The following is a 25206-nucleotide window of genomic DNA, read 5'->3' as shown; positions in this document are numbered from 1 at the left end:
CTTTCTGCTGTGAGCAGTCATTTTAAAGCAAGCAGCTTGAAAAAAAAAATGCCTGCTTCCATTGTGTTGCATGAAACACGTTACGGCACATGTATTCATTCGTGCCCCTCAGAGAGCGCTTCGACTCTGTGCACAAGCTGCAGAAATTGCTTTCTATTGTGAGCTGTGTGCCGAGTCTATCATGCCTGGAGTGGCACGCTCCCTCTCTCAACCTTCCCACCTGCATATCAGATTAGTGCAGGAATTGGGCAAGTCTATTGAATTTATTCACATTGCTCTGGGTAGAAGTTGAGTGTGTAATTTGAGTGTGTGTGTATGTGTGTATGTGCTTTGTACGATGTACACACACCCTTCTCCATGACTGGGCGGCGCCGGTCTCGTCCTAGATTCCCACTCACAGTGCTGGCTCTGCTCTGGCGCTCAGGCCCTCGTCGGGTTTAAGTGTCTCGCTGCCGCCGCGTCTTCTCGCACTTTCCCGGTTCGATCGTCCCTCGTCGTAGCACATGCAGTTTAATCAAAAAAGATACACACGAGATGAGAAAACAATGGTCTGTGGAAATCATTCATCTCGACCACTGAGTCGCTCTGACTGCGAACTGCGTGTGCTGAAACACCTCTGAGTCACAGCACAGCTGGGTGGAGATGGAATATGGATGAGCGAGTGTCACCGAGCTGGGTTTCAAACGAGGGAAGACGGCTATTGGAGGATGACTCATTCAGACGCGAGCGAGAACGCCGACGAGGAGCTGGAAACGGGACGGGAGAATTTGGGAAGATCAAAGCGGGTGTATTCCAGTGTCTTTTTTTTCTTTTCTCGCATTTCTCTCATCTAGCCTGCTCGCTTCATCTCTTCTCGGTTGGTGTTTTTTTTTTTAAATTCCATTGCTCTGTCGTCTTTCTCACTTTTTTTTCTGTACCTTTCTCTCCTGTCTCACTCTTTTACAGGTCAATCTTTGAGATATATATTTATATATAATTTTTGGGAATATTGGAGGGAATCACCACACATTTGGGAACGGTGTTAAAGAAGTGATTACCCACGGGATTACACCTACACTTACATCGCAGTTCCCAAGGCTTTACTCCATTTTAAGTTCTAAAACTAGAGACTTTTCCAAAATGTAAAATCTCACCCCAGAAAGCTTCAACATACCAATTATTACACTACACATATTATAAGTGCTTTGATAGAAACGTTTTACAGGCGTCTTTGGTGTTCATAAAATTTCAATGAGTGGAAACCCTTTTTCCCCCGACATACCCCCCTGCTACATTTATGCACTCATCCCATCGTTTAACTACTGCCTGGAAAGATTCGCAATAGAAACATTTTTCACAACTCCTGAAGGACCTTCTTCACTTCATCACCAGTGCTAAAATACTGCCCTCCGATTATCCAGTATCGGCCATTCCACATGCTGAATATTCACAGGAATGACTGCTTTGGGCTGGGAACCACCTTATCACTGACAGACATATTGCCATCTTTGAACAGTTTAAACCACTCAAATGTCTTACTGCGGCTAAGCGTCTCTTCACCATACTGTCTTCTTTAGATATCCATGGGTCTGCCATCTTGATTATGATCTCAGTCTCTGGACTGGCCCACAACATGTGCGCCACCTAACAATAAAAGCACACTAGCCACTTACTACTGGCTGTAGTACCGCCATTCTAGCTTCCATTGTTCTACCTGTAAAAAGTTCCGGTTTGATTTGTATTTAACACTAAAGGCAGTACAAAATGTTTTCGAAAAATGTTCCAGTACTTTTTAATCATATATAAAGTATAAATTAGGGCTTAAACAATTTCTCGAGTAGTTAGAATACAAATAATCATCTGCTTAGTTTAGTTCATTAAACTTCACACGGAGAATTGTGTTTCCTCACGGATCATTATTACTGACGCACCACCCGCTTAACTTTTCTGACCGTTTCTGATCGGGCAGCATCACCCCCTCTGTAGTGCAAGCTTTACACATTAAAAATGAAATGAGCTTCAATCAGTAGAATCGTGTGTGGTATCAAACTGAGCCTCTGATCCCTGGAGAGAAATTAGAACACTCAGCTCTGGAGGAGACGGAACCAGACACATAACGCAGATGAAGCCTCGTTCGTACACCAACAGCTTCAAACTTCAGACCCTCAACATGGTTACCGGCGAATGCACCAGAAATGTTGGATTTTTACAAGAAATAAAGTAGCAATTTATTTTTTTGCAGCAGAAAGAAAACGATAGAAAGTTTCCAAAGTTTGAGATCATTTCAAACTAAAACATAAAGTAAACATTGTGTGGTGTTTTTCCTTTTTTAGAGTAATCTGAAATTATTTTTTTTATTTTTATTTATGATTTTTTTAAATGTATATATTTGTATTAATGGTGGTTGTTCTTCATAGTCTATACTTAAGCTCGGAAATTTCAGCTTTCCACACTGTTTAACTCAATTTGTTCTTCCAGCAGGAAAATGACTTTTTTTATCGTTATAATATTGTAATGCCAGCCAGCTTTTTCGTGTTAATATCTATTGCTCTTGTTTTAGTATGACAATGCTGGTCAAAGACTGTTATCTTGATCAATTTCAGGTCATTAAATGACACAGATGAGCATAAGAAAGGGTTTTTGTGTTTTGTGTTTTAAGAGTCTCCATTTTTAAGATTCAAAGAAGTACCACAGGGCTCAATTTGAGGTTTTATGTCATTATTATAACATAATCATGCAATTCCTTTTTTTTTTTTGTGTCTCCTCCATTAGAGTTAGAATAAGTATTACACTCATTAATACACTGACTGGAGCGCACAGTGATTGTGTTATTCTCTGGTTGAATGCTTTTAATGTTTAACCAATAAGTCGACAAATTAATTTTAATAAATGGACAGACTAAGTGGTCATCGTAGACCAAGGTCTTGTTTCATACAAAAAAATGGAGTATTATAGTCAGTTCTTGACTATTGAGACATCTTGATTTTACATGAACATACGTCTTTTTGTATAACACTACAGTTATATTCCTTAGTGATTGCTCAGCAATACCCTTATAGCAGTGAATCGTAAGATGTGATAGAACACAAGAGGGAGCAGAATAGCAGAGAGCTGACACTTGGGAAATTCCACGAAGTAATTTAAGGTAGGAACAACAAAAATTGCAAAGGGAGAAGAACTACACAGTCAGTTTAAAAATAACAAACAGAGACAACAATGCACCAGAGAACACGAGAAAAAAAAATACTTGGGGGCTTGGCTTAAAAGAAAAATGGACACAGCATAAAGTAAAATGGATTTTATTTGCAATATGATTGAGAAACAGTTGCATGCCATATTATTTTTCTGGCTCCTTGTACAGTATTGCTCTGCATTGGGCATGTGGTATGTGGCATTACCTCATTTCCTATTGTGTACTTTAACACTGCTATTGTAACAATAATTTAATTCAAATCAAATCAAGTTTTATTTGTCACATACACATTCAGAGTAAGACACAATGAAATGCTTATTCTAATTGTACAACATGTAAGTAAAAGGAGGGGTAGCTCAGTGTTTAAAGATTTTGGACTTCTGATCAGAAGGTCATGAGTTCAAAAGCCACAACCACAAAGCTGCCACTTTTGGGCCCCTAAACAAGGCCCTTAACCCTCAACTGCTCAGATGTATGAATGATATATTAGTGTTTTCATGCATGCGTAAAACAAATTGTATTTCCGGGACGGAGCGAGCAGCCACAGTGACACTGCGCTAACTCTAGTTTCTTTTTTATACCCTTCGGCATTGTTGTGTATGTTTTAAAGTTAAATAACAATATTAATAATTACAAAATTGGAGTTCGCCATATAGACATATATAGATATATGCAAGAACATCGAAACATTTGGGATCAAAAGTGAAGGTCAGTCAGTCCAGAGTTTATCCCCAGCTACAAATTTCAACTCCTCAAAGGGAATATTCAATCGTTCTCAAGCCAACATGGAGATGTCCCTCCAGTGGGTCCTGGTCCCAGACTTATTGCACTTCTGTCCAGTAATTCTGCTACAGCTCTACCAGGACACCCCATGGGGCATTCTTGTAAAATAGCTAGACTACCTCAACTAGCTCCTCTCGGTTTGGGCACTACTCTAAGACTTGCCTTAATGTTGAATTCCTAGTGAACTGTGAAAACAACAATGCAGAGGAACATCAGTTCAACTGCCCATATTAATGACCCTATTCCTTTGGTCACTTCCCACAGTTCACGACAATGGGTTAGAAGATGCACTATGGATTGCCTGGTGAACCGTAAAAACTGAGCTCCCGCTTCAATGGTGTTACTCCATGTTGTGAAATGTCCTGCCTCTGCATCTGTTATGAAGCTTATCTGAGCATGGCAAAGGCTCGATTCCACATCCATTTGCTTCTTGCTACTGCAGTCTACTCTGCTATTTTTGGCTACAGACTGAAAAAGAAGGGTTGAATCCCTCTGCACATTGCAGTCTGCAGTGACATAATGCCAGAGTTTCTTCTTGTTTTGCTAAGACGATGTGGCCAGGATGGAAAAAGACTTATAGATGTATTAAATGGTGCCCACGAGGCCTTCCAGAACCTGACCCTCACCCCAGACTATTTCCTTGTGACTTTGATGGCCTACAGAGGTATTTGGTCTAATTTTCTTCAGCAGCCTGAGCAAGTGTCCTTTTCTACTTTGTAGAGGCATCAATCCAAGTTGCAGTCTTTCTTTTCTTTTTACTGTCATGCACTTGTCTTACTACAGGGCAACCGCTAGTTGGTAGTTGGTATATTGGTTTCACAGTGGTGTGCATTTTACACCTAGACCATCAGTAGTGTCTGACCTGAATCAATCCAACTCTTAATGCCATCATTATAATGCCATGATTATAAAAACCATCAAACAGAAACCATATAATTAAAAACAATCAGAAACGCAGTACAACAGAGAGAGTGAGAATAAATGTTATTACTAAAGCAAGAAACCTAATGACACAATTGAACGAGTCTCCTTTCAATGCAGCCACAGCTGAACCTCCTACATACATCATCTCTAGCAGAAGCATCAATATTAACCTTAAAAGCCTCATCGAAACCTCAAGTATTTAATGCATTCTTTCTGTGCATTACACGCCATTAAATATGAAGGCAAATTGTGTTTGTGTCCAAAGGGAAAAAAAAGTATAAATGGGTCATGAAAAAGCATTAGCAACTGTTTTGAACTGTTTTGAACCTGTCTTGAAAATGTTTCTGTAAGTAGATTTGCAGCCAATTCAATTTCTTCTCCTCTGTCACTCTATCAAATTCACTTGTGCAGTTTGCTACAGATGTGGTTTGCAAGCTTTGACTAGTGCGCTCTCTGACCATCCAATTAAAGGAAAATGCTAACGTGAAAATGCTAACGTTTTTGGATGCCTGCTAGGTGGCCTCGGAGCCGTCAACTCGCAATCTGGTTAAAGCAACAGCTTCAAGCAACATGAATTGTAAGCTACAGGGCACCCATAGTGTTCATAGGAAAGGCTTAAGGCGGCAGATAGATACCTTTGAAATCTGCTAAAATCTGATTGGATAGAAACTTCAATGTAAACAGACACTCGGGCATGCTGCACTATGAAATAAAGAAAATAGGCTTTCAGGACAAATTGAATACACATTCATGAACAAATATATATCAAAACATGAGTCAGTGATTTTAATAGAGTTTAGGCCAGCAGAGAAGGATTGTGGGTACCCTGACATGCATTTATTGTCTCTAGCCATGGTGACTCTCTTTTCCCCATGACTCACTAAATCATACTTGATGCTTTCTTTAAGGTATGTCATCATTAAGACTTTTTGATTTTTGTGGTTGTCCCCTGCCAGCACCTGACATGTATTCTTACACAGGATGGGGATTGCATTTTTAAACCAGTCCTTATTCACTTTCACTGACTGGATTATCAAAAACTTTATAAAAACTAGAGGTTTAATAGTCATGAAAATGAGGAGCAGCTAAATGTAATGTTTACATATTTGGGAGTCAGTGTTATCCATATCCAGGGTATATTCTCATGTTAAGCCCAGTGTTTCTTGGATAGGCTCTCGATCCATAGAGACCCTGACCAGGATAAAGCTGCTAGCTGAAGAACAAATGAATGAAAAGGTTATCCAAAACAATAGATTGCCCAAGAACCACACAGGGCAGCTTCAATGCCAGGATTTAAACACTCAATTTTCCAATCAGTATCCTGAAGCCCAAACCATTGTGCCGTCACTGCTCTCAGCAATCAATCTATCAATCAATCAACAGCTCAATTATCTTCTAAATGAGTAACAGAATGTTTCTCCCCTTTCTCTCATTTAATTATACATGGAGAGCTGGTTGTTAAATCATTTACATGTGTTCATTTGGCAGGCACCTTTATCCAAAGTGACTTACATTCTGAGCAGAGCGTTTGAAGGTTATAGACCGAGCAAGTTTGGAATTTAAACCTCGCGTGGCAAGACGTTTTCTTGTTGGGCACCTGATGATGCCATTCTCTGTCTTATTACTGAAGACTAAAACAGACTGACAGACTCAACTGATATTATCTGTCAGGTTTTAGGGCATTCACAGAGTAGTGCACTTTAATTACTGGATTTCAGACACGTCCAAAAGATAATCATCTTAATCCCCCCCCCCTCTGTCTCTCTCCCTTTTCTTTTTTGTCTTTGTCTGCAGGTGGAGGCATGAAGCTATTCTTTTTTTATGTGATTATATTCATGTTCGACTGCTTCACTGAGGCTGTACACAATACCTCAGCAGGTATGTAAGATATAACGAAATAACATGTAATTATGGTTCTTTGTGGAATTGTGTGACATTGAAAATGAATGAATATATCTATATCTATCTATCTCTATCTATATCTATATCTATCTATATATATATATATATATATATATATATATATATATATATATATATATATATACACATATCTCCAATGTCACACATATATAAGCTATGTTCCCTGTTTTGTGCAAATCCCATCCGTTTTCTTTGTTTTCCCTGGATGTCTAAGCTCTCATTCACCAGTCGAATTAGTGTGTATCTGGAAATGAAATTTCGATCACGTCCTTTCAGTCGTGCCCTAATTGGCTGCTTCCTATCTCAAACACTGCAGGCCTGGCTGGGCTGTTTCGTCCATTTAGCCCAGCTAATGAATCACAATATCAACAGTATTAAGCTGCTGAAAGGCGTAATACACAAATACATTGACAAGCATGTAAATCATTTATTGCATAACATTTGAACGAAACGCCAAGGGGTACTATATTATGGTAATCTATCCAGGTTCTTGTCAGTGGTGATACACAGTGATTTGCTACAGTACTGATATTTTATAGCAATAACAGTAATATAAACATGATTATTGAAATCCCCTTGAATTATATAAATGTACTTGATACTTAAGGTAATATAAAATGCCTAAAAAAGATTGAATTGCTTTAAATGCTTGCACACATAAGCACTTATACTTACAAACATGCGTGCACACCTCCACACACTTGCTGGCCTTTCCTGGCCAATGGTACTGGACTAGATGATTACTGTAATTAGTTGGTGACACAAAAGTGAGCGAGGCTGTAATAACAGACTAAAGCAGCTATTACTTGCTCACTCTTAGTGTGATGAAAGCCCTAGAGCCTCAGGGGAGCTGTGCCATTTACACAAGATTTGACGCCATGTATTGAAATGCATGGGAAAGAGCGTGGTATTTTAGTGGCCATACATACTCTGTTATTATGTACAGCTTTCTTATCCAGAATCAATTTTCTGATCCGATTTACTAATGTGGTTTCAGTGGTTTCCTACCCACATTCCACTGCAATGCTGGATGAAACATAGCCTTCTTATTCAATTACAGGAGAGCTATGGGCAGAGCAGTCTTTACTCACATGGTTTTATGGCTTTGGTCAAATCTGGTGACTCCACACACAGCTGTAGCTCTCGAACAGACTTGTGGAGAAAGTGCGCCACCTGCTGCTTAGTAGTAACTCTGGAGGACACCTTTTGCTGTAATTCTGTTCTAAGCATATCTGAATTCAGCAATAGTGAACACTGAATACCCCTATTCATTGGCTATAACTAGCTATGAGGAGTCATAGCTATCATTTTCTGGTGTGAGTAGGAAAAAAATACTGGTATTGTACAATTTCTATTGCTTTTTGGTATCGACAAACAAATTAAACAAATTAAAGCTCAACCAAATGAAACCGAACAATGTACAAGAGATTATAAATTGTGAAATATAAGATTTGACACATTTCTTCATTGTTGACCTCGATAACATTGTGATTCTCTTTACAATGCAATATAGAGGTGGCATACGGTATTTTATTATATACATTCCCCAAATAAAAAAATATATACAGTGTACACTTTACACTTTATTTTCCTTGAAAAATCCTTTGCATGAATATCAGCTGTACACACTCTTAGCATCCAGAAAGTTCATTTCTCCAAATATTCAGCTCTGCCCTACCTCGTCTTTCTGATTTCTTTTTGAGTTTAAGATTCAGATCATCCCTGAGCAGTTCAGTAGTATTTAGGTGCGGTGACTTTGCAGGCCAGTTAAAGATAGATAACACTCCAGTTGTCGGTTTGCTCTCTATATAACGCTTAATTAGCTTTTACGTATGCTTTGGGTCAATGTCTTGTTGTATGGTGACGTTGGTTTCAACTAGCTGTGGTTGTGATAGAATCTAATGGAAGTGGAAGTATGGAACAGTAGCCATGTTGGTTCAAAAAATGTGTTATTATTTAACTTACAGGTATATCAAGAGAGTGCATGTTCTCCAATTATAGTGGAATCTGACATACAGTACACACATCCAAAAACTACTGTTATTACACAAGGTGTGATGGACAGTGTGATGAAAATGAATGCTCTTATATTACCTAGTTTTATATATATAATAGCAATCAACAGTGAATAATAAACATTAAACACTGAATGTCCAGTTATTTAGGAGTTCTATTCTATTTAACAGATTTAACAGGTAACAGATATGATGCTGAAGGTATATGATGAGGTAACAGATATGATGCTGAAAATGTTTATACTGGCACTTGGCCAACCAAAAAGCAAGCTAATTTATACACAGCGGTGTAAACAATACAATCACTTCTCTCTCACACACACACACACACACACACACACACACACACACACACACACACACACACAAACACAAACACACACACACACACACACACACACACACACACACACACACACACACACAAGCGTTAATTAGGGTTTGTGCTAATTAACCGTTATTTCAGAGCCGAATGCAGAATGGTGTCCCACTTGGTTTTAATTAAGCCTATCATTTTCTGTTTAAATTATCCTCTTGGACATACACTATAAGACAAAAATATTGGGACACCTAACTTTTCGTCATATGTGGTTCTTCCCCAAACTGTTACCACAAATTTGAACGTACACAACAGAATAAGTTGTCTCCATTTTCCCTTCATTTGGATTATGAGACCCAAACCTGTTCCAGTATAAGAATATTAAAAGTTAGCTCTATGAAGATATGGTCTAAACGGTTGGAGTTGAAGATCTTGAGTGACCTGTGATAAAGCTCTGACCTCAAACCTACTGAATTCTTTTTTGAGGAATTGGAATGCTGACTGCACCCCAGGCCTCCTCACACTACATCGTATCCATTGTGGTTGAATGAGCACAAATCTCTGCAAGCACACTTGTCCATACAGTCTATATTTGCAAATCACAATGTTGACTTTCACTTCTATGCTGGTGATACATTATTACGTATATTTATCGTTTATCTCAGCTTCAGGAATCCAACTATGTAAAAATGGAAGAGACTTTAAATCTAGTATATGTAGAAATGTAGATTAAATTCTGGAAAACTGAAAATACTGGATGCTGTTTTCACTCTAGAGCTTGATATCTGGTATGTTATTCGTCATTCAATAATGAATCTGTGAATATGCGTATAATAAAAATGAATGTATATAATAAAATAGCATGCCATCCCTGATTGATTAATGCTTATGCATAGACAAATGCTAATCCTACATAATATTACATCATAGAGACATTTATTGAAGTATAGACCTATAGTAATCCTACATGATATTAGGACACATAGGTGCAAGCTTTGCATATGTAATTAAACATATATACATATTCGAATCCTAATTTATATTTAGCAGATGCTCTTATCCCATGTACATAGCAATAAGACATAGACATAAGCTAATCCTATACGATAAGACATACACAGTAGATATATGCTAATCCCACAGTACATGATCAGAAGACAGAGAGACATATGCTAAGTGTACATAATAATTTGACTTATAGATATGGTAACCCCCTAACGTGCTACTGGCTCACTGCACTGTTGTCTCTTTGTGTAGGTTTCAGAATGTGGCCTTATGATTTTATGTGCTTATTAAACTGCGCATTGGCTGAAAAGTCGTTGCTCAAGCTGCTCAACCCTTTGTATGGTTTTGCTTTAGTATTTTTGGCTGATCTCTTGAACAAAGTGCATGCTTTAGTTTTTTTCTTAATTCTCCTTAAAACCCTAAGAACAATAGGAACATAAGCACAACCTTCTAATCATTGAAATGTAATGCGCTTGGAGATTTTGTGTTCTGAATGATCATATATTATATTACATTATATTATATTATATTATATTATATTATATTATATTATATTATATTATATTATATTATATTATAATCTTATTGTCCAATTTACTCTTACTAATAGAATGAACCAGCTGTGATAAAATACAACATTCAAATATAATAGAGTGACGATAATGACTGTCACAGGACCCATGATTACTAAAAGCTCCAATACATCATTACTACACAATCGCTTTATCTTTTCCCACAGGCTGTGTTATCATTCGTCCTCCCAGAGATGGGGGGATAAGATATAGAGGCCTGACCCAAGAACAGGTAACAGGTTCTTCACAAATGTTTGTGTCTTTTCTTCAGGAGTGTGTTTTGATGTAGTGGATTATCACCGTGTTGTTTTTCAGATCCGGAGTGTACAGGTTTTACCAGTGGATTATGAAATTGAGTATATCTGCAGGGGGAACCGGGTCATCGTGGGGCCTAAGGTCAGGAAATGCCTTCCTGATGGCACCTGGACTGATCTCAGCCAGCGTAGCAAGTGCTGTAAGTGTAGTTTTGCGTTTCTTTTTTCATTTTTTCCCAATAATGATTTTTTATGGTGAATGATTCCTTTTAAGCCTTGAATAAAATGCACACGGCATCTTGAAATGTATCACATGATTTGAGTTCATCCATAAATATTAGAGTGCCAGCCATTTTTATTTATAGGATAACTAGAGAGCCAAGTGGCATGAGACATATACTTTCACCTACGCAGCTGTTAAAATTGATGGCTTCCATTTGGTCATTCAAGCTAATGTTTTCATTTACATGCATGATCATTCCTAAAGCCTGTAGTTTGCCAACAAAATTGGAGAGACCCATAATTCATTTAAAGATGTCAAGCTCGTAACCGTACACCGCTCTGGGCTGGAATCTGTTTCGGGTGCTCTATCATGGCAACTCACCAACATTAGAAATACCACCGAGAGAAACTGAGGAGGAGGTAATTAGATGGTTAGCAAAATTTTGTCTGAATCACAGAGCGAATCACTGTCATAATGTGAGCTTCTTTCATCCTGAGCCGGGTTACTGTGGAATTTTGCGGCTTCTCCCCATTTCAATATGGCGATTTTGATGGATTCTGGATGCACCAACCTCTCAAAACCAACCGAAAAGCTAATTTATACACAGCGGTGTAAACAATACAATCACTTCTCACACACACAAATACACACACACACACACACACACACACAAGCGTTTTATGAGGGTTTGTGCTAATTAAGCGTTATTTCAGAGATGGTATCTTTGGTTTGCACCAACCTCTCAAAAGCGTGGCAGTGGATTAGTGAATATAAATTGCCCCTAGCTATTAGGTGCATCATCATCATCATTATCATCATCATCATGGCTTCCTTTTTTATTGTTTATTTTTTCATTTTTAGCACTGTTTACAGAACACAAAAATGCAATTAAGTGGTTTGGCCCAAATTGTCTCTAGCTGTCAGGAGAGGTAAACATTTTTACATTAACAAATGATATTTACTTGCGGCCCGGGTTCGATCCTTGGTCAGGGAACCAACCCCAGCCACTCTTAGTGCCGGTCCCAAGCCCGGATAAATCGGGAGGGTTGCATTAGCAAGGGCATCCAGCGTAAAAACATGCCAAATCAAACATGCGGATCATGAATACGGATGATTCGCTGTGGCGCCCCCTAATGGGAGAGGCCGAAAGAAAGTTTATTTACTTGCGTTATTGTAATACATTTTTTTTTTTTACTTCTACTTTTTAAAATAGCTTTTGAAATCTGTAATTTTACTTTTACTTATGTTTTATTTGATGAATTGTACCTAACTATGTTTTAAATAATATCTATTACTGAGTATAATAATAATAATAATAATAATAATAATAATAATAATAATAATGCAGGGAGAAAAACATCGCCCCCACATTATAATAGATTTTGTTTATGTCCTGGACTGTAGTGTTTTTAATTTTTAATAAAAATTTTTTTTTTTATATTGGTAAAGGTGTTCCTTCAAATAAAAACAACTAGTCTGAGATTTATATCTCCTTGCCCTTTTTGAACTCCACTAGAATCCTCTTCTCCCCTCAATAAACTTTATTTTGAGTGAATTTTAAATGAGATGTTTTACTTTTACTTGAGTAGATCTTTAGACTGATAAATTTACTTGCACTTAAGTAAAATTTCATTGAAGTAACAGTACTTTTACTTGAGTAGAATATTTGATTACTCTTTCCACCTCTGGCTGTCAGTTGCAATCTAAGCCATCGTCATCATCGTTATTGTTTGGGTGATGAAAACCTCAACACCCCAACAACAAGGATAATGATGGTGAGCAATATTACAAGCTTCTTCTGTGTCCTCAATACACAACATTTTTAGCCCACTCATGATTACCTTTCTGTTCTTCATCTCCATCTTCCCATTCTCCTCTTCATAGTGGCAATCATTGCCACTGTCATCGCCATTGTTGTTGAAAAGTGTCAACTTCATCATAGGCTTCATGACTGTCCACAGAACACTGGTTTGGTGACTCTTCCCCATCTATCAACTATCAATCAGTTTGTTTTACTAGTCTACACAGACATGGGGAAGACTGCTGATCTGACAGTTGTCCAGAAGACAATCATTGCCACCCTTCACAAGGAGGGGAAGCCACAAACATTCATTGCCAAAGAAGCTGCTAATCCAAGCATGTTAACAGAAAGTTGAGTGGAAGGAAAAAGTGTGGAAAAAAAGATGCACAACCAACCGAGAGAACCGCAGCCTCGAGAGGCTCGTCAAGCAAAATCCATTCAAGAATTTGCGTGGAAACAATGGACTGAGGCTGGGGTCAAAGCATCAAGAGCCACCACACACAGATGTGTCAAGGAATTTGGCTACATTTGTCGTATTCCTCTTGTTAAGCCACTCCTAAACCACGGACAACGTCAGAGGCGTCTTACCTGAGCTGAAGAGAAGAAGAACTGGACTGTTGCCCAGTGGTCCATAGTCCTCTTATCAGATGAGAGCAAGTTTTATATTTCATTTGGAAACCAAGGTCCTAGAGTCTGGAGGAAGGGTGGAGAAGCTCATAGCACAAGTTGCTTGAGGTCCAGTGTTGAGTTTCCACAGTCTATGATGATTTGGCATGCAATGTAATCTGCTGTTGTTGGTCCACTGTGTTTTGCGCACTTACACATGCTTCCTTCTGCTGAGATTTTTTTTAAAGATGCTGATTTCATTTTTCAGCAGGATTTGGCACCTGCCCATTCTGGCAAAAGCACCAAAAGTTGGTTAAATGACCATGGTGTTGGTGTGCTTGACTGGCCAGAAAATGGAAATTTGGAAAATGAGTAACAAGAGACCAAAAAATGCAAATGAGCTAAAGGCCACTGTCAATGAAAATCACCTCAGCAGTGCCACACACTGATCACCTCCATGCCATTGCAGTAATTATAGCAAAAGGACCCCTACCAAGTATTGAGTACATAAACAGTAAATTAACATACTTTTCAGAAGGTCAACAATTCACTAAAAAAGTTTTTTTGTGTGGTCTTATGAAGTGGTCTAATTTGTTGGGCCTGAAATTGGTGGGTTTTTGATAAATGTGAGCCAAAATCATTACAATTAAAAGAACCAAAAAAAAAAAATTAAATGCGAGTTTCACTATTTGAGATGAATAACTAAAACAAATGAACTTTTCCATGACATTCTAATTTATTGCGATGCTTCTGTATACTTACTTCTATGTACTATGTGTTTGTTGAACATTTGATACATTTAAGCTCTTGTTAAAATTTTCCTCTGGGAAGGCTTTCCACTGGATTTCATGGTTGTGGTTTCATAAAATTCTGCTTATTTAGCTACAGGAGCATTAGTGAGAGCAGGTGGTGAGATTGGGTGAGAAGGCTTCAATTCCAATAAAATGTTTAAGTCAATTTCTTTTTATTTTGGTCTTTGTGTTTCTTTGTTTCACCCACTAGATGTCGCCAGTGTGTCCCCCTGCCCTTCATTAACCACTCATTGTTTTCAGCTGACAGTAAATTTTCCTGCGCCTCTATAAGTTGCTCTTGGGGCAGGTCTTTGCTTGGTTGTTAATTGTTAAAATTTAAAGTTTGTTTTCCATTTTCCCCCCAGTGTTATCTCAAGTTGCACTCTCTGCATGTGTTTTTTGCTTTGCTTAAGAATTATTTTTGCCTGGGTTCTCGAGTGTTTTTTGGTTTTCCCCTTTTTTTGCACTTTCTAATAAATATGGAACTTATACACAAGCTTGGCGCTTGAGTTTGTCTCCACGCTTGGGTTCACACAGTCAACTCCGGTTTATTCTCTGACCCTGACGGTTTTTCCATTCCAACCGTAGCATATCATGGCTTCATGGAGCTTGAAGGATCATTGCCCAGCTGGAACAAGTCTGGGCTTCTTGGTTCCACTGAATGGAAATTGCAACTTCACAGCATACAGAAGGCATTCTAATTGTGATTGGTCGATTATGAACGATTCGTTCATTTTAAACGAGTCTTTAACGTGACTCAGAAGAATGAGTCGTCTCTAAATGATTCAATCGTTTTATACTGGACACGCTTTAGCAAAGCATTGTAATATCTCTGTAGTTTATGTACAGGAAACATAATTGAGAAGTTCATCTCCTTTGGTCTAAATAATTGGTTCGTTTGTCATGTAACTCCCAATTGCTGCACAGTGCAATAGATCAGGCTTTTTGTTCCGAATCTTGATATTGTTACAGAACTAATGGGAGTCACGTGACAAAAGATCAAACAACACGGGAAAGAAGATGAGCTGAGCTTCTCATTCTGTTTTCAGAATTTGTCGTAGCTGCATTGGTTATATTCATTATTGCAACTATAGTTGTGTATGCAAGTTTGTGTATGTAAACGTGTTGGGAAATCTGCTTATTAAACTAATTTTTTAAATTCTGATGAAAAGCACTAATTGATTTAAAAAAGATTCGTTCATTCTGACGAACGAAATTCAACGAATCAAGTCACTAAAATGATCCGATCACATCACTACATTTAAACTAAATGAATGCTTGTAGCAGCAGTTCGAGGCAGAATACAGTGAGTATTACCGTATTTTCCGGACTATAAGCCGCTACTTTTTTTTCCCACGTTTTGGCTTAAACAACGAAGCGGCTAATTTATGGATTTTTCCTGGGTTTTTCCCGGTTTCACAAACTTCAAGCCAAAAAAACTGAGCCCCATAACATTAGACCAATGAAATTGCAGAACGGGTTCAGGTGAACCAATGAAACTCTTTATATTAAATCAGATGCGCTCCCACTGAATCGGGCCGCACCACATCATAAATATGGATGATGTTCCTCTGACGTTTGACCTGCCGCTCACTCGGACCGTCTACAGGAAATGCGAATCATTCGTCACGCTGAAAACAACCGGGCATGAAAACACACTTCACCTGTGTTCTGAGCTGCACGGCATCGGGAGAAAAGCTTCACCGATGGTGATTTTTTAAAAGCACGACGATGCCAAAAGAAAAACTCCCGAGAGAAATAGTTGTGAAAGGAAGGAGGAAGACAGTGAACAATGACTTTCTTGGTAGGCTACTGTTTAGATACAAGCCGTGTAACAGACACTGTCTTTCATTAAAGCCTGTGTAAAGTTTATTAGTTTCAGTGTAGACACCTGCGGCTTATTTATGTTCAAAATAAAAATCTTTGTCAAATTCAGTGGGTGCGGCTTATATTCGGGTGCGCTTAATAGTCCGGAAATTACGGTACTGATTGTTGAGCATATTGAGTCCAAGCTGCAAATCTAAAATGATTTTAAGAGTCCAACACATTTTGAAATCAGTCGTTGTGAGATTGTACTGGAAAAAAAATCAAATCGGTACTGATCGAAAATCGAGTTGAAATGATTGAAAATTCAGAAGGATGCAACACAAATCCCAAATGAAAGACAAAACTAAATGCATACGCATAAGCAGTGTAGTCATTGTGTGTGTGTGTGTGTGTGTGTGTGTGTGTGTGTGTGTGTGTGTGTGTGTGTGTCTTTGCCTTTAGTGCTGCCATGTGCACAGGTGTGGACATCTCTGGAAAATGGTCGTGTAATAACGTCCCCGCCCGGGCCGGCAGTAGAGGGAACTGTGCTGAGATACAGCTGCCTGACCGGCTTTATCCTCGAGGGCACGAACATGACACAGTGCACCCATCAGGGCACCTGGGACTCGCCCAAACCCACCTGCCGCTGTGAGTTTCATCCTCCGCATTCTGCGTGTGTGTGGGTGGTTTTAACTATGGAATTGTTCTTCTTTTAAAAATATTAACGTATCATTTCTTTTTTTCTCTTTAATATAGACAACAGACACTACACAGGTAAGAGCTCACGTTTTTGTTATTTACTCCGTCCTTTTTAACTTACAGCCACTGGGCATTGTGTTTACTATTGCATTTATTACAACGATGCATTCGATTAGAGCAATTTGCAATGATGTCGAATTCGGTCCAGTTTTGAAAGCAGAAACAGTGATACACACACACTCGAGTAAGTGAACAGATACAAGTTCGAGGACAGACTGCTTTAACCATACACACACACACACACACACACACACACACACACACACACACACACATACTTACAAGAGCGATTATACAGTTTCTCAAATGGTACATGGGTCATAATAAACCAAACAACGAAGGAGACAGAATTCAAGCTACATCCATCTATAATATTATCAAGTATCAATATATGAAAACATGGTATTTTCATGAAATTGATAGATGGTTGTTTAACAGTGGGAGACTGTGGTGTATTATTAATTGCAGGAACCAGATCTTCATACATTTCTACAATGGGACATTGTTTCAAATGTAGTGCTGCTTTCAAGCAGGTGCAGAGACATGCTAATACATACATTTTAAAGAGATGGTGCTGATACCCCTTTTCGCCACAAGAGGGCACTGTTAAGTGTGTGGCATAAGGAATGTGGCGTTCGCTAGGTGGCAGTATTACTCCATCAAAATGCTGATATGCAAAAGAAAATTCCTAATATAACAATAAATGGAGCTGACAGCAATACACAAAAACTGTGTATAATATAAATATTAATCATTTAAACCACAAATAGTTAGAAATAATAGTCATTCCATCTCGCTAAAATTATTAAATTTAATGTTTTCTCTCGCGTCTTAGTAGATGCAAGGGGATTAATATTCTTCTGAAATAGTTGTAATATTTCTGGCAGGTTCTAATTCAGCTCACTCTCTATATAGCCACCAAAAATAACCTGAGAGACTTTAAGGTGGGATAAATCTCTCAGCCAATGCTTTAATGTATTTGGATTTTTCTCTGGGGCATTAAAAAGAGCAAAATTGAAAATTGATGCAATCTAATTAATTGTTAGAAAATTGTCAAGACTTTATGAATAGTATGTATAATATAATAAGACATATATACACACACACACACACACACACACACACACACACACACACACACACACACACACATATATATATATATATATATATATATATATATATATATATATATATATATATATATATATATATATATATATATAATGTATGTAAAGTTTTACTGAGCATCTTGGAGAATTCAAACAAAGCAACTTGTTTTGTTTTTTATAAAAAGTTGTATTCTATGCATTACATTTATGTAACTATATCAAATTATATTAATTTAAATAAAAACATTTGTTAAAAAGGTAATCTATATATAAATGCACATCAGGTTTTGTGTGTTGTGTTGTTATAAAAACCTCTTCCCTCAACCCAAACTTCACATCGCTTTGGATGCCTACTGTATATAAACACAGCAACAGCTATTCAAATATTAACAGATAAACAGTGCAAAATCCCTGTAAATATTAACTCATGGTGTAGGAAAAACATTGCGTACGAAGCGACCTATCGCATGTATCAGTAACGACTATTAGAGATTAGATCAATATAAAAGTCAAACCAAATCATTTCGCTTCAACTGGAAAATAAATTTCCTATTCGGAAAAACTGTTGTCCAGTTGTGTGATTATTAAAGTGTAAAGTGGCTGTGTTTTAGAAAATGCCTGGTGTAGTGACAGTGTTATGTCTCATGGTGGCAGTATTGAGCTGGTAAACATCGAAACTTGGGAACTTTTACATGGGTGAATATACTGTCTGTAACAGAGATATAGATATAGAGAATAAGATATAATATATATATTTTTTATACTCACTGTTCAGAAATATATTCATTTTCAGAAAAGTGTACGATGGGTTTATTCATACCAGAAGGAAATTCATGTATCATAGCAGCTCAGAGAGTAAAAACATAGACTAAAAGCAATTTATATTATAGGAATGTATATAAAATATAGATGAAATACATATAAACAGTATATCCAAAAGTATATAAGTAAAGCGCTGAGGTGAATTCAAGTGACAAAGCGAACAATATGTCCAGAGAAAAAGCAGAATAGTGAACGACATCCATCATTTACATGTTCATCAGCATGAGCAGCATTTCTAATATTAAATATATGAGAAAAGTATTTCATATTCTAAATGAGACGTACATGACAAGTTAACATTTACAGTTCAGTCGTAACTCTGTCAATTGATCACCATCTGTCCAACAATTATCAGTGTTGAAATGATGTGTTGCTGCTGAACGTTCCATGAATTGTGGTATTTTTCAAAATAGGAAATTGAATTTTTTTGTGCTGTCGCGAAAAAGCAGACCGGCAGACGCAGGTGCACATTTAAAAAAAAATAAAAACCACTCAGGCGAACAGACAAAACGTGGAGGCTGTGGCTGTACTCAAAGCGACAGACAGGCTAAGTGTCAGTTTATTTGTTTACAGGTCTAAAGCCAGACAAAGCTAAAGAGATAATGACAAGTATGAAAGGGGAAAAAGAGTCAAAACAAAAAAAAAAAAAGGCAGTCAGATCGAGAACAAAAGGATTGGAATTGTCACCCAGTCAATGCTGGAGTGAGATTTCACAAATGCAGGATATTTACAGGAGTGTGGGTGAGTGTGAACAGGAAAGTCCAATTGGTCCAATCTGGAAATGTGTGAATGTGGACATGCCTTCGCTGACGGATGATCATATGATTAAAAAAGTGCAGATCATGGGAATTTTAGTGATAAAGCCATGACACAGCCACCCTTTTATTCATTTCCCTTTCAAGGTGTCTACATGTACAATAAATTATAGACGCAAATAAACGTGCTTTAGGACAGGGCTCTTGTTTTACGGTGGTAAAAGAATAATTTACGTGGGGCTTCCACAGTTCTTTCAAAGTTTCTTGTGAGCCTTATATGCGGAGGTTGGAGATATCTTATTTTTATTTATTTATTTTTTTTGGGGGGGGAAGTAGCTCAATGTTCTATTACTTTGGCTTTCCATGACAATATCCTCATGACTTATAACCCAGAAATGTGACTTACGACTTGCAATTCATGCGTTTCTGCTTTTCCGAAAAGGTTACGCTGACCAAGCAGTTAGCTACTATGTGTTGTAGCTCACTGGTCATTCAATTCATTTTTATATGTATAGGGCTTTTAACAATACACATTGTCTCAAAGCAGCTTTTCAGAGATAGAGGTCATGAAGTGCCTATAAGTTTGTGGTGAGGAAAAACTCTCTGAGATGGCACGAGGAAGAAACCTTGAGAGGAACCACACTCAAAAGAGAACCCCTAATCATCTGAGAGGCACTGAATATCCGTTCACTACATTTACATCATTGATGAGGTGTACTGTTCGGTGATAGGTGCTTAAATACATCTACTGTACATTACAGCACTGTGAAATTTGTTTTCATGTATCCCAGTGATTTCTAGGAAGCTCGAGTCAGAGCACAGGGTTCAGCCATGTTTAGAGCCTTGCTCAAGGGCCCAAGAGTGGCAGCTTGGCAATACCAGGGCTTAAACCCCCAACATTTTGATCAGTTTCCCAGCATTTTAGCCACTGAGCTACCACCTCCTTACTGGTGATATTGATTACAGTTCAAATCTGTCCTCACATTTCATGAGTTGCTCAGTAATTTAATGGATTCTTATTTCATTTCATTCATTCTGTCATCTCATTTGCTTATGGTGCAGATGTTGGACCAGGAACTTAGATTTGGAAGTGGGGGAGAACATTTTCCACTATAGCTCTGACGGCATTGCTGATGAACGCTGAGAAAATAAAAATACTGACGAGAGCAGTGAACAATCCAAATGACTGTTGTTAAGTATCCATAGCGATACAATTGATGTAATAAATGCCATCTTCTTCAAATACATAAAGGATGACAAATTTTGATGAATATTCAGACAAAATTGCATTACACGTTTGTAAATTGATGGGATGAGAACTGATGGTTCTGGATTGTGCTGTACCTTTCAGCAAATTGAATTAGAAAAAAGAAAAAAAAAGCTCCGAGGCAACAGTAGAGGTCGTTATTAAAAGGAAAATATCTCTGTATTACACTAGGAAGCAGCCTGATCTCAGGAACAGTGCTGCCGTGTATTTCACATATGGCAGCCGCTGATAACCAGCGGAATTAACACCAGTGCTGGAATGTGGATGCATCATGACCTTGACAGCACTGGTTTGTGCATCAGGCGAGTTGAATGAATTGCAGATGCCTGTATTCCCTGCTATAGTGTGTGTGTGTGTGTGTGTGTGTGTGTGTGTGTGTTCATGTGTGCTGCACTGTGTGCTTCATTCACCCCCAACAGTGTTTTTCTGGGCTGATTAATGAGCATGTCAATGCCAGAGTGTGACTGTGACATTCACGCACACGTGCATGCTTATGAGGCCAGGAGACAGAGGATGTCAGAGGGGAGGGAGGAAGCCGAAGACAGGAGAAAAAGTAGATTAAGGGAACGGCTGACACAGAACAGATGAAGAATGGGGCTCTGGGTGAAGTGGATGAATGAGAAATGAAAAGACGATGGAAGAAATCAAAGTAATGCCTGAAGAGACGAGGAAGGAAAAAAGTCTTCGGGATGCGAGGATTAAAAAAGAGAGTAGGGAGGGAGCAGGCGAGAGAGGGACAAACGGGGAATAGAAAAGGAGAGGGGGTATAGAGAGATTTATGTCCTCTATCTGTTTAGTAAATGATGCATTCGGGGTGTTTTGACTTGCTGGAAATTGTTTCCCAGGTTCCTATTACATTCCCTCGACTCCCACCTGTGTCTCCCAGAGCTTCCGCTCTTAAACAGCAGCTCCTGTTTGCTCACATTGCTGCTTTGAGTTGCCGCCCATGCATCCAGGAACAACAATATATTTTATTTATGTAGGCCTGGCATTCAGAGTCAATCATTTAAGTCCTAAAAAGTTTCATCAATATTTATGCAGGGAACGTTGTGTGAATTTAGAGATGGGTTATACGGTCATGCTGGAGCTGATTTGCTGTATGTGCCACTGTGATCGTTAAAAAGGTTCCTGCATGTACTTCATGTCTCGCGCCATTTAGTAGAGGTGTCTGAGACAGTTTTTTTTTTTTTTTTAATAGTGTCTAGACCACCACCATTAAACACAAGCATTTTCCTTTAAGCTTGAATGAACTCCGGCATAGAACATTTTTTTTCCCCCTTTTGCTGTCAGATGTAATACAAAAAATTTAAAATGTTAGGTAAAAAAAACAGAATACTAAGAAGAATAAGAAGGATATATTTATAATTATTGCTGGGCCAAGTGCAATAATTAATTATCCACACAACTACTGTAAATGTAGTGTCACGAAATGTAATGGTCGTAAAGCTATAGCCTATATCATCACGCTTTCTGAATGCTATAAAGGATAAGTCGACTTAGCATTTACCTATTATTCCTCATTGGAAAAGTTTATGCTCAGTTTTGTCCATCGCTTTGGTCTTTAAAACAAGCAGTGATTCTTTGAATGAATGTCATACAAAGCGTGTCAAAAAATGTGTTCGGAAACGTTTAGTCTTTTATCGTTTTTGAGAGACACCAGCATGTTCCTTTTAGATGCTACAAAATATTTGTCTTAATGCTATAACACTTTACTTTGAGCAAGCAAATATATAAATGTATAAACCTGAATAAAAGCTTTACACATTCTTTGTAGCCTGACAGTTCATTTCTCCAAACGTTTACCTAAAAATGCCTCTTGCAAAACTTTCCAGAGATGTTCTTCACTAGTTGGAGATTTTCTTTCTGACCTTGTGATCCAGTTCATCCCAGAGCAGTTCAATAGGTGGCGGTGACTGGGCAGGTCATTTCATGATAGATAACACTGCAGCTGAACATTCACTCCCTAAATAACTACTACAGAGATGTATGCTTTGGGTCATTGTCTTGTTTTGGGAATTGCGTGGTGATAAAGTATGGAATGGTAGCCATGTTGTTCTGTTTTCCTTTCACTGTTTAATCTCCATTTCATCCCCATTTATATTATGATTTAGCATGTTCTCCAAATATAAACAGAAACTTGTAAAGTGTAATGTGACGATAGCTACTGTTGTATGACCTAGTTATGTATGTAAACACAAGGAACATGCATGTGTCTCTCAAAAATGATAAGACCATGTGTTTCCTAACTTTGGACACACACGGTTTATATTATGGATATTTTACATTGTCTTCAAATTCGATGTAGATCATTAGTTTGTTTAGAGCACAAAATGTACAACATTCGTCATTACAAACTGCTAAACAACGGTGTGGGACTCAATAACACTCCATGTCTATGGTCTAAGGTCAGAATCGCACTTCACTGAGATTATTTGATGCAATATTTTTTTTAATAACCCACAGATGCTCAAACCTCTTGTGCTATTCCAGTGTTAGGAACCTTTCCCCTCTAACCCTGACTAACATTAACCATTAAGCATAAAGCAATTTTTTTTTGTGTGTTTTTTTGTTTTCTACAAACACTAGCATCCTGGTGCGGCAGCTCCCTACTGAGTTGCACAAGCAGTTCTTCTTAGAAACGTAAATGTCATCATTTCATCCCCAATGCTTTGATGCTAAACATGGCCTCCCCAATAGGTCAACAGATAAACCCAGCAGGAAGCCAAAGCCCTGTGCGGCACAATTTCCTGTTTGGAGACTCCACAATAGAGAAAATATATATTTTTCCCCAAACAAAGCCTTCGCCTCAGAAACATTTTTTGCTTATAAATATTACAAAATGAAAAAGGACGATACCCTGCCTGTGAAACAGTGGTTGTTCTATCTTCTACTTAGTCGCTTTAGTGCCCAAATGTAGAATTGTCTGATATATGGATTTTTTTTTCTTTTCAGATTAATAACAAGACTGAGTGTAATTAAATTCCTGTTCTTTGTATAGATTTTTTTGGGGGAAACAGCTGAGAATAGTTGTTCGGTTATGTTGGCTCTTGGGAATGAACATGGGAGCTGGTGATATTGGCTTTATTTCAACAGAGAGCTGAGATTGGTTTGCACCCAACAGGCAGCAGGCAGCATTAGAGGATTTTAATTAACAAAAGACAAATCATGAGCTCTTTCTCTCATTCTTCTCTTCCTTCCTTTCCCCTTCTCACTTCTCTACCTCCTGCTGAGGGAATCTCAACATGGGCAAGGCCATTAAGTGGGAGCAGTTTTGCAGATGTGGTTGTGCATCATGCCAGCACAAATCAATGTGGGTTTTATGTTTTGCATGAAAAAACCTCAACTTTAATTATATTCTATATATATATATATATATATATATATATATATATATATATATATATATATATATATATATATATATATATATATAATTTTTTTCTCTATTGTGTAATCAAAGGCATTTATTTGACATTCTGACCACCCAAATCTGACCACAATATCAAAGAGCATCTCAGAGTCTAAGTTTAATTTCAGCAGGACAGTAAATGAAGGTGTATTTGTTAACAGATGGAGAGAGAGATGGGACGAGAGGGTGGACAAACTCCAAACATGTCCACTGAACCCTGGTTATTTTCTGAGATGCGTCTTGATATGAGGGTCATTAAATTATTCAGCCCTGTAGTCCTTAATCTCTTCATCCATCCATCCATACGCTAGAGTTATTCTTTCAGCATAGAGTTCGAAGTACTGCTATTACAAAGAACAGAACGCCATTTGGTTGCACTCCACATTCTTTCCAGTTCCTCTTTCGGTCTCTTGGCGATTCTCTAATTTCTTATATTACTTCTGCTGGATGTCACGGTTACGTGGAATTGCCACATCTATCACCGCTGCTATTTTGTGCTGCTTGTCTATTATTAATATGGTCTGGTACAGTAGGTTTGCTATTACTTGCTTATTTATCTGCAGTGGTGAAGTTGTTATTACCATTTTAGGGTTGACTTTTCGTAATGAGTTAAGTAGTATATTACAGTTTAATAATACTTTTCTTCTACTACTATCTACTACTCCTGCCATTTATACTTCAGTGTATTTCAATCTGTATTTCAATCTGTAGTTTCACTATTAACTGTAGGTTCACTATAAACCAGGGGTGTCAAACTCAATCATATAAGCTGCGGAAAGCTGCTTTGAGACAATGTCCATTGTGAAAAGCGCTATAGAAATAAACGTGAAAAATAAACTTTTTATAAAATTAAGCCAAAATCTAAAACATGGTCCAAGTTGTGGGCCA

General features: G+C 37.9%; 1 protein-coding gene across 2 annotated transcripts in view; it reads left to right on the top strand.

The window, feature by feature from the left end:
- gabbr1b (gamma-aminobutyric acid (GABA) B receptor, 1b) overlaps window positions 1-25206 on the top strand; it is a 127267-nt gene that overhangs the window by 30372 nt on the left and 71689 nt on the right. For both annotated transcript variants that reach the window (XM_083544271.1, XM_083544270.1), the window contains exons 2-6: window positions 6674-6757; window positions 10881-10945; window positions 11029-11167; window positions 16657-16842; window positions 16951-16968. In XM_083544271.1, the coding sequence (XP_083400397.1) occupies window positions 6682-6757; window positions 10881-10945; window positions 11029-11167; window positions 16657-16842; window positions 16951-16968 (484 nt within the window). In that variant the 5' untranslated portion in view covers window positions 6674-6681. The remainder of the gene's footprint in view (window positions 1-6673; window positions 6758-10880; window positions 10946-11028; window positions 11168-16656; window positions 16843-16950; window positions 16969-25206) is intronic.

This window comes from Silurus aristotelis (assembly GCF_946808225.1).
Source record: "Silurus aristotelis genome assembly, chromosome: 6".
NCBI lineage: Eukaryota > Metazoa > Chordata > Actinopteri > Siluriformes > Siluridae > Silurus > Silurus aristotelis.
Note: the sequence above shows the minus strand (reverse complement) of the source record. Positions and strands in the feature narration are given on the sequence as shown.